Here is a 10,093-nt window from a genome sequence, read left to right on the forward strand (position 1 = left end):
GGATGTTCGATAAATTTTTCTAGCTCAATTGCTAAATAACACGTGGATGGCTACCCCCAGCGGGGTAATACCATCTTCGAGTTTGACTATTTTATTTCTGATTTAGAAAATTGAACATAAGAAAATTTCTATTTTTTTTATTATTTAATTTGCACTTTACAATTTGTCCAGCTGGACGTTCGATAAATTTTTCTAGCTTAATTGCTAAATAACATGTGGATGGCTACCCCCAGTGGTATACCATCTTCGAGTTTGACTATTTTATTTCTCACCTACAAAATTGAACGTAACAAAATTTCTATTTTTTTTATTATTTAATTTGTACTGCACAATTTGTCCAGCTAGGTATTTGGCAAATTCTTCTAACTTAATTGCTAAATAACATGTGGATGGCTACCCCCAGTGGGATACCATCTTCGAGTTTGACTATTTTATTTCTCACCTACAAAATTGAACATAAAAAAATTTCTATTTTTTTTATTATTTAATTTGTACTTTACAATTTGTCCAGCTAGGTATTTGGTAAATTTTTCTAACTTAATATAAGAAAATGACCCAGTATTATACGCCTACTATATCGACAGATAAGACAATGCTCGAATATTTCAATAGTATATCAAGATGCAAACTAATCTTTCACTTTTATTTCACTTTTCACGAATTGATAATCCTAACAGCGCGGTAAATCAAACTCTTATATTCTCTACTTTCCACTGATTAAAAAACCTTCTATCCTGCGATATCTGAATTTAAAGAATTTCCAATACCATTTCTTCCACCTCGTGTACGAATAATGCGAAATGGTTTGTCATTCCGTTAGTCCATCAAAAATCCATCATCAATCTTCGATCCTCCTCCGATCTTTTCAATCCAAAAAATTCGCAATACCACGGTTCTGACTTGTAACGAGTAACCCCAAATCATTTTCCCATTACGTGGATCAACCAGCAATCACAGCAACAGAAGCAAAATTCCAATCGAACTTTAACTCCCACTTTTGCATCGACAGTATAGTGTAATAAAAATGTCGAGGTAACTCACGATTGGTTTGTGTATCTTTTTGTTGCTCGTTTGCGGGACATCTTTGTGAACGGGGACCATCGAAAAGGAAGAAGAAGCAAGTGCTGGTGGGAGGGAAAACTCTCTCTCTCGAGCACAGCTGATCATTAAAGCTGCCGCTGGCCAGTCAAACTTTCACGCTCGGTGATATCCAAGCTTCGTGCGTCGAAACGCGTCGAGTCTCAAGGTCTGCGAAAATCGATCGACCGATTTTTTTCGCTCGAGCCCCTGCACCTGGGCCTATTAACCTCGTTTTCGCTAAATCGAAATTTAACGGAAGATAAAAACGAGATAAATTTTTGAAATACGAAAGCAGTGAATGTGATTCGATCGACTCGCTAAACAATAAGAATCTTCGCTATAAAGCGACGTTGAAAAATCTGCCAACTTTCGTCGAATCGAAATTCAGCCGAGTTCGTACAATACGAACATAACGAACGACAAGATCGACCTACGCATTTACGTACGAAACATTGAGAGTTTTTAACCTAATGCAAACTAAAAAGGTGTTTATCTCCTTCTTTCATTGCATCGATATTTAACCAGAAATATGACCGAATGAAATAAATTTCTGATCGAATCGATACGTCCAAGGGTAAGGAATGTTCGCTGTAAAGTGACACTGAAAGGCGTAGGTATCGGATTATAGCGAGGAGAATCGTGAGCGAGGATATCCGAATGGAATTAATGGAAAAGTTGCATGGTGAAACTGAATCGACGAAACATTGATTTAGAAGAACGATTTCAATTTGGCAGAAGAAACTTTTTTCGTAGAAATGGTAAAGAAAACGTGGAGGAACGAGCGCACGAGAAAGGAAGGAAACACTGTCCGCGCGTAAATCGCAAAAAAGAAGTCGAGGACCAGCGTCACGAGGTAAGGAAAAGTGTTACGGATCGCGTCCCACGAACGATTCTCGACGACTCGATCGAAGAGCTTCGTCGACGACCAGATATACCGTCGAGCTGTAGCAAACATTTATGAAATAACGTCATAAATATGTTCGTCATACGTCGGTCAATTCGTGAAGATTTAATCGTTAAAATTTGCTAGTGAAAAGAACGAGACTTTGATCCTCGAAAAAATCTTTGCTCCTTAATTTCCTCTGTGTACCACCGTTCGAAAATAAGTCTCCTGTGAAATATGATAACTAAACTAGACTTTCAACGAGTCGACTGATTTTGTATTTGGTATTCTGTATCTATTGGAAATTACGATTTAGTATAACAAGGGAAGAATTTGTCGAAACTATTTGCAAGAGTCATAGAAATATAAATTAGCTCTATATAAAGAGTCATAGAAATAAAATAGAAACGAAAAAAGAAAACCGCCATTGGTCGAGCTATCTAGCTATCGTCGCGTGTTCCAAAGATCGTAGAAATTTGAAAAAAGGACGACTTGTCGTTAGAGTTCCTCAGTATCGATCCTTTTAATCAAAAATCCATCGAAATCATTTTCAAATCGAGTTACGCGTATCTAATTATTAGTCGAGACGAATGTTGCCAATTAATTAGAAAAACGTAAAAGTATTTAGGCACCGTTCGATTTCCTATTAATATAGATAATATTTATACAAATTTTCTACATTTACCAAATGTTCAGCTGGACAAATTGTAAAGTACAAATTAAATAATAAAAAAATTTTCTTCGACAAATGTTTCGATACTTTCAAATACATACAAATGTTCAATTCGTCGACAAATCTTCGCTCCTCGTGTCTGTGCGATTGAACTTTCGATCCTTGAAACTCCCTAAAACGTACATCTCGCTGTTTGAAAAGGTTGCTCGTCCATTTGAGATTCACGAGAAGAATTTAACGTCTCGTCTAATCCCGTTAAACGTCCCGTGGCACGTACGGATAGCGACCTATCCGTTTTTCGCGAAGGAAAGAGAATCGTCAAAGGAAGAGCCAGAGAAAGGAAGAGGAGAGAAGGAGAGTCAAGATCAGGATTTCAATCTCGAGAGATCGCATTGTCGGTCTCGAACGAGCGGTGCACTTGAAACTTGCATTATTTAGTGAAAGTTTCAGGCGTCGTTTGAATATCGTTGGAGGTTAAATTTGCGAATTCTCACGAACGAACAAGGATTAATTAAAGATGATCGGCTGATGAATCGAATGATCTTTACTGCGAGTTTCGCGTACTGTGCTTCAAACAGTGTCGTTTGTCGATCGAACCACTGTCGCGTAAGAAAGAAAATTGCCGGGACAAGCGAATGTTTCCTTTTTGCATATCAGAAACGAGAATAGGTAGTTTCCCTTTCTTTAGATAACAAATATTTAGGCTTAACGTTATACAGTGGATTTATTCCTATGGTTTTATTATGTTTCAATAGCTTGTTTAAAGTACCGATTAATTTATAAAGCGTTGCTCGATGAAAGGCAAAATGAACGTAAAAATGTTCCGTTTCAAGATCTGTTTCTTTACTTTTGAGTAGTAAAATTGTAATCGTACAGGCCATTGCGAAATACATTGAGTATCGTGCACCGAATGACGTAGAAAGGTAAAGATGACACAAAGAAAATGATAAAACTTGGATGTCCTTCGCATTTAAAACGGTAGACAGAACATTTGAACTAAGGAGAGCTTCTATGTAGCCGTGCTACACGAACAAACAAATCATTTTGTGGTTTTCTGTGTTTCAGTTCCAGAGCTCTAAGCCGGAATAAAAAATCACGGAAACGAACGTGATCGGTCATGCTCGGCGGCTTCGTGTAAAAATGACGAGGAAATAACCGTCTCGAGGTTTCATGGACGGGTTTGTCCGAAGAAAAGCCGTCTCCTCTCCCGTCCACTCGTCTCTCTTAGAACTATCGTCCATCGTACGATCGATGGCCGTTTCTTTTTTCTCTCGTCAACCTATCATTACAATGATAATGGAGCTGTTTTCCCAATCCTTCGGGCTTTGACGGGTCAGCGTATATAGACGCGGTTCCACCGACGAAAACCAGACGTTCGTGTCACCCGAGCTACATCGTAATACGCTGCTTGGAAACAGAAGTTGGAGAATTTGAGAAATTCAGTGGAAGAAAAGATAGAAATATACATCGGAGTAATATAAAGTAGAGAACGTTGGAACGTCGAGGTTACAAGTGAGAAACTGTCATAGAAGCTCAGGCAGAACTTGGAGGAATTTATCAAACTATACGAAAGAGGAGATAGAGACGTACAGCTGAAGTAACGCGAAGCAGAGGACGTTGGAATGTTAAGATCGCGAACGAGCAGCTTACGTATAAAAAGAAGCTTAGGCAAAACTTTGGAGAACTTAAGGAGTTAGATTCAAGAGAACAAGGCATATGGTAAGAAGATATTTGAATGTTAAGATCGCAAGTGAGAAACTCTCTGTTCGATCAGAAGATAAAGCAACGTCGAGTGGAAAATAGGAATCGACGTAGAACAAAGAATATCGAAGAATACTAACAGCGCAAACGAGGAATGTTCACGGAAGAAAGTTGCAACGTTTAAGGGTGCTGCTTCGACGATTATATAGTTTCCGATGTCAAAAGCTTCTTCTTCCAGTGTAAACTTCATTGGATAGACGTAGGACACACTGGTTGAGTTGTCGCGGAGGACCAAAAGAGCTGAAACGCGAAGAGAAGGAAATCAACGGTGAAAACTTAAAGATGACCAATTCGATGGCTCCAACGATCATTTTCTTCGTTATCTCGTTAGTCTGTAATTCCACGATGGCTTACAATATCCTGCTAGCCACTATGGGTGGCACGAAGTCGCACACCGTGCCATTTGTGGCACTGGGTAGCAGTTTGAAGGCACGTGGACACAACGTGACCCTGTTGAGCGCGTTTCCGGGACCAGCTGCGAACAGCGGATTGCAAGAGTTCGTTCCGCCTATCTTCGAGGTAGACATTTCCAATCTTTACGAATAAAATATTTCACAAAAAAGAAAAAAAAAGAAGAAATTGTATTACGAAGATCGACAAGTGGCGGAAATTGAGAATTCTCGAATTCGGTGCTTTCCTGCTATCTAATTATGGAAGATAAGCTGATCAGAAGTAGCTTTTAGAGAGTAACGGAAGACATTTTCGAGCGCGTATTATTCCGTCTAGACGCAATTTCACTTATAGTATCGGTTAGTTGGATTATTTAATTACGAGAGTGCCGGAAGTAGCACAGGGACGTACAAAAGAGACGGTATACGAATTGACTGGAGTTTGTAGCGTGAGCAAACAACCGCTGGTAAATTATAGAAACCCGGGTCGAGAAGCTTGGGGAATTCGATGGTTGTAGGCTATGTACACACAGAACATCTTGGTTTCAATGAACGCTGTTCGTTCCACTGGGTGGAAATAAAACAAATAACTTGATACTGGAATTTTGATAATTGAAAAAGAGGAGATTATTATCGAGAACGGCGTATAAAAGGTTTAAGAAAGGGAAGAATACAAAATAATACGAACTAAAACGTATTTGTCGAATTGAATAAGACAATTGAGCTTCGTTCAAATTAATCGAGTCAGCTGACTCGGATGCGCACTGGTGAAATGGTTTCAAATTGCTTGAGTCCGCGCTTTGCTTGACACGAAACGTACGAACTTCGAGTGATGTCGAGGTTCTTTAATTACTCACAAAAATGTCAAATCACGTAATTACGCGCAAGTTCCAAGCAAACGCTTGGATTTTGACTCGACTGATTTGTACGAATCTCCTAAACTTGAATTTTACAAGCCCATTTTAATTCCAAATAATCTGATTAATCTACAGAAGGATTTGGTAAAGAAAACTCGAAAACCTAACTGTGTCTAAATTCGTCGCTTTGCATATCAGTAACGTTAATGACTTTGTACGAATCGCGTACGTATTTAAGCTTCGTATCGCTTGACTCCTCGATCTTCTAGTTTCGTCTCGCTAAAATGCTCGCGTTCCGTGGTTATTCGAAATAACACGTTTCCATCGAGTGGATACACAGTAGAAAAAATTTATTAAAGAAAAACGCGATAGTAGGATTGCTTTATGAGAGAGCTGGCATTTAGACTGTGTTTTATTATCGATAGGCTTATGTCGGGAATTACACGTCAGAATGGGACTTGGTTGGCGCAAGATTTCGAGATGAAATGCCTATCTCTCCGTGGGACGCAATGCGATATGCCTGGGAGGCATGCGAGGCGCTTCTTCGCGACGAAATCTCCGTATCTTGGCTGAGAAGACCCGAAGGCAATACTCAGACGCGATGGGACGTCGCGGTCGTCGACGGAGCCTTCCCCGAGTGCCTTCTAGGAGTTCTTCATGGCGAGGATGTGCCCACTATCATGCTAAATACCGTAACTATTTTAAATACGTTGTAAAGACAGATATTCGCTAGCAAACATATTTGCCAATAGCGTTCGCGAATAACAAGTCCGTAATTGCCGAGATCTAAAAAAAGTATTTCATTATGTACATGATCTTTAGTCTGGATTAAAATTTTGAATAATTTTTATATCGATAAATTAATTTTGAATAAAAGCGTAATAATGGGTGCAGGATCTGACATTTAAAAGAATATTTTAAAGCAAATAAATAATAGGAAAGTAGATAAAGGAGTTTCGAGAAAACTAGCTTACCGCACCTTTCTCAATGTCTCGATTACTCGCAGCGAAACGACTGAAGAAAAATGTCGATATAGGTGGCACTATACAGCGGATCCATAAGTCGCCAAGGAAACCCATCGCCATGGTCCGTTACACCTTACTTTGGCAAATCCCTGACCCAGGACATGAACTTCTTTCAAAGGGTTCTAAACGTTGCCTGTCTCGTCACCTTGAGAATAATGCACTGGATTATGGTCAGCGGGTACCTTCAACCGGTTCTGAGAAAGTATCTAGGTACGTATATCTTTTATTCGCGATCGGTTTCATCGACGACGATCTGCTTTTTCTCGAACAATCTCGTTTCATCTTCGCTGCTTCAGGAAACCAGTTGCCAGACGTGCGAGATCTGACCACGGAGATTCCTCTGACGTTGCAGAACAGTCATTATAGCGTGGCAGAGTCGGTGCCGTATTTAGCGAACGTGGTGAACGTCGCGTGTCTGCATTGCAAGCCGGCGACAAAGCTTAGTCCCGACTTGGAGAGCTTCTTGCAACGCGGTGAGTCGATACCCTCAGTCAACTCGCGTCGTTAACGGGAAATTACGTTCGCCTGTTGGGCTAAGGTTTGTCGATTGGTCGGAGAAAGTGGAGATGATGGAGCTGCGTCAAAGGATATTGAACATTTCTCTCGTAGCGTGGGAAAGATGCAAACTCGCGCGATGTAGAGTTTACATGTTCGCTGTAGCGAAGATCGAATCGCCGTAGGAATGTAACGCTATAGAACCACCGACCAGATTAAAATACACGATTTGTGCCAAAGAAATAGAAAAGGAAGATACGGAGAACAAATTGTTGTCCCGTATTTTACGAAGAATCATTCGAAATCGCAAAATTGCACCGTCGTAAATCTGTAACATTATTATAAAAATTCACATATTGATCGTTTTAATGGATCTGCTAACTTTAACGTTAAAGTATCCTTGATACGACAAAAATGTCTAATCTGTCTTTCTGCCATAACGATCCATTACGTTTTTGTACCAGCTTATCGACGACCAATCTATCATACAATGGACCATTTTCAGGCCAAGTCGAAAGACTGAAAGTAGTTCGTCACGATAACCGTGATACATGGCCGTAGGTTTCATATTCGTATCTATGGGTTCGTCGGTTCGAGCATCAGGCATGCCAGAGGCACTTCGTCAAATTTTCGTGGCAGCCTTCGCCACGCTTCCGTACAACGTCGTGTGGAAATGGGAAGGTATGAAGATCAAAGATCTGCCGTCGAACGTCAGAACGGCGGCATGGTGGCCTCAGCAAGAGCTGTTAGGCCATCCGAAGCTACAAGCGTTCGTCTCACACGGAGGACTTTTGTCTTTGCACGAGGCTGCTTATCACGCTGCCCCAACCCTCGTTTTGCCTGTTTTCTGCGATCACGATGGAAACGCGGCTCAAGCTGGTAAAATATCGCCTTTTATCTTATTGTTTCGCTAACTCTTTGCACTTGGAATATCGATCAAAGAGCACGTAACAAATGTGACTCTCTGTCTATGCTTGTGTTTCTCTAAACGAACAAAGAATATACTCTGGCATCTTTGATCTCTGTTTAATATATATATATTTTAGAAATATATAAAACTGAAGGAATTGGATGACTTGGAAAAACTTTGTCTAAGCATACGATCTTCAAAGGAATATTTTCAATCCTTTTGCATTACAGAAAAACTGGGTTACGTTCTGGTGATGGACTTGGCTAGGATATCCATCGGAAGCTTTCGCGATGGGATTCTCAAAGTGGCTGCCGTACACAACAATTCGTACCGAATAGCAGCGAAGAAGAGAAGCTCGTTGCTACGGGAGTTGCCAATTAACCCCAGAAAATTGGCTACTTGGTGGGTAGAACACGTTGCCAAATACAAAGGGGCTGAGCATTTAAAAAGTTCTACAAGGTATGTCGAAGCCTTTGTAAGAATTTCTTTTTTGGGTCTTAATCCCTAAGAAATTGTTTAATGGAATTAATTTGTTTTAGATATATGAATGTTATTCACTATTATTCCATCGATGTGGCAATGTTTTACGCGATAGCGTTATTACTATCGGTATACGGACTGAAGAAATTGTGTTGGAGAACTATTTCCAAACAAATTGTTAGGAAAAAAATCGACTAGACTGTGAATAGTATCAATTTCGTTTTCTGCGAAATTATCATGTATTTATTTAATACGTTTAGTACCTTCTAATATCGTCTATGGATACTTTAGCGATTTTTGATATTGCCTATATAAATATCTTGCAATTAGATTAAAAATATTTTCGTAAAAATTTAAACATTTCCATCTTCTTTACCGTGCTTGAATTAATATGTAATATAGCAAAATAAGCTCCGTTTAGATGAAAGAAGAAATAATTAAAAGTAAAAATTAGTGATTATTCAGAAAATGATAATATCGACGTATAACAGGTTTCTACATTAACTACTATTGATGTAGCGGGTCGAAAGTATCTTTGAAATCTCACGGAACGATGCAATGTAATTTACATTGCACATGTAAACAATTTGCAAAGTTTGTGGTTTAAACTAGGAGCGCGAAAATATATTGAAACAATCTTTTTGAGACTGTATGCAATTCATAAAACTATAAACATCCGGTTGTTCGGCAATTGTATAAACGCGAACTTGTTTACAAACATTCGAATCAAAAGCTATCCTGACATGTTATATGTATATTACCTGCATAACCACTCTCCGATGTAAATAAGAGAAACCAGATATATATCATGAACATTGATATAAATCACTTCTAGTAAGATGTTTTTGCTTATGCAACCTTCAACAAGATAAATGAAAAACAGTATTCCTCGCTTCAAAACAAAGACTCGACGATAAAAAGTCTTTTTTACGTAGATATCTTCTCTTATGCAACCTTCAACGAGATAAATAAAAAACAGTATTCATTGCTTCGGAACAAAGACTCAATTAATAAATATTCTTGAAAACAAGTTTCTACTGATACTTGCGCAACCATATATGTAAACTGGCTGAACACATTCCCATTTTCCCTCTACATGGAAGAATTCCTGTATGCTTTACCCGTATATACCTCGAAACAACTCGTCGTAACTTAACCTATGGCGTCTGGCCTCCATTATTGGGCGTTTTGACAACGCTTCCAATCATTCGGACGAGTATCGTTTCTCATCGAGAACGACAGTTCCGGAAATGGTTAAAATCTACGTCGCACTTTTAAACACTTTAGACTTGGTGCGGATACATCTACATGCTATTCGATTCTGTAGGTTTGTACATAAACGATACAATGCACATGAGTGCGAGATCTCATTCTTAAAAGTATAAAGATATCGAATTGCGTAGCGTCACTGGTGATAAATCACAACGACGTCATATCGTACACTTGCTGTGTCAAGCCTTACGTCCCAAATGTTTGTGAATATATAAACGTCTACAGATATTGACGGAAGCAAGATAGCAAGACGGGGAAGGGGGCATGC

General features: G+C 39.3%; 1 protein-coding gene across 2 annotated transcripts; it reads left to right on the forward strand.

Annotated features, from left to right (window-relative positions):
• Window positions 1-1,124: 1,124 nt before the first annotated feature.
• On the forward strand, window positions 1,125-9,085 carry Ugt50b3 (UDP-glycosyltransferase family 50 member B3). Of its 2 annotated transcripts, XM_072003048.1 has the most exons (8): window positions 1,794-1,933; window positions 3,702-4,916; window positions 6,069-6,335; window positions 6,680-6,878; window positions 6,965-7,141; window positions 7,725-8,042; window positions 8,304-8,532; window positions 8,613-9,085. In XM_072003048.1, exons 2-8 carry the CDS (start codon window positions 4,680-4,682, stop codon window positions 8,749-8,751), a joined length of 1,566 nt encoding a protein of 521 aa, XP_071859149.1. In that variant the 5' UTR covers window positions 1,794-1,933; window positions 3,702-4,679; the 3' UTR covers window positions 8,752-9,085. The 2 variants fall into 2 exon arrangements, with proteins under 2 accessions (XP_071859150.1, XP_071859149.1); XM_072003049.1 differs by lacking the exon at window positions 3,702-4,916 and having other exon boundaries at window positions 1,125-1,933.
• The last annotated feature ends 1,008 nt before the right edge of the window (window positions 9,086-10,093 follow it).

The sequence above is a fragment of the Bombus fervidus genome, chromosome 5, assembly GCF_041682495.2.
Source record: "Bombus fervidus isolate BK054 chromosome 5, iyBomFerv1, whole genome shotgun sequence".
Lineage (NCBI taxonomy): Eukaryota > Metazoa > Arthropoda > Insecta > Hymenoptera > Apidae > Bombus > Bombus fervidus.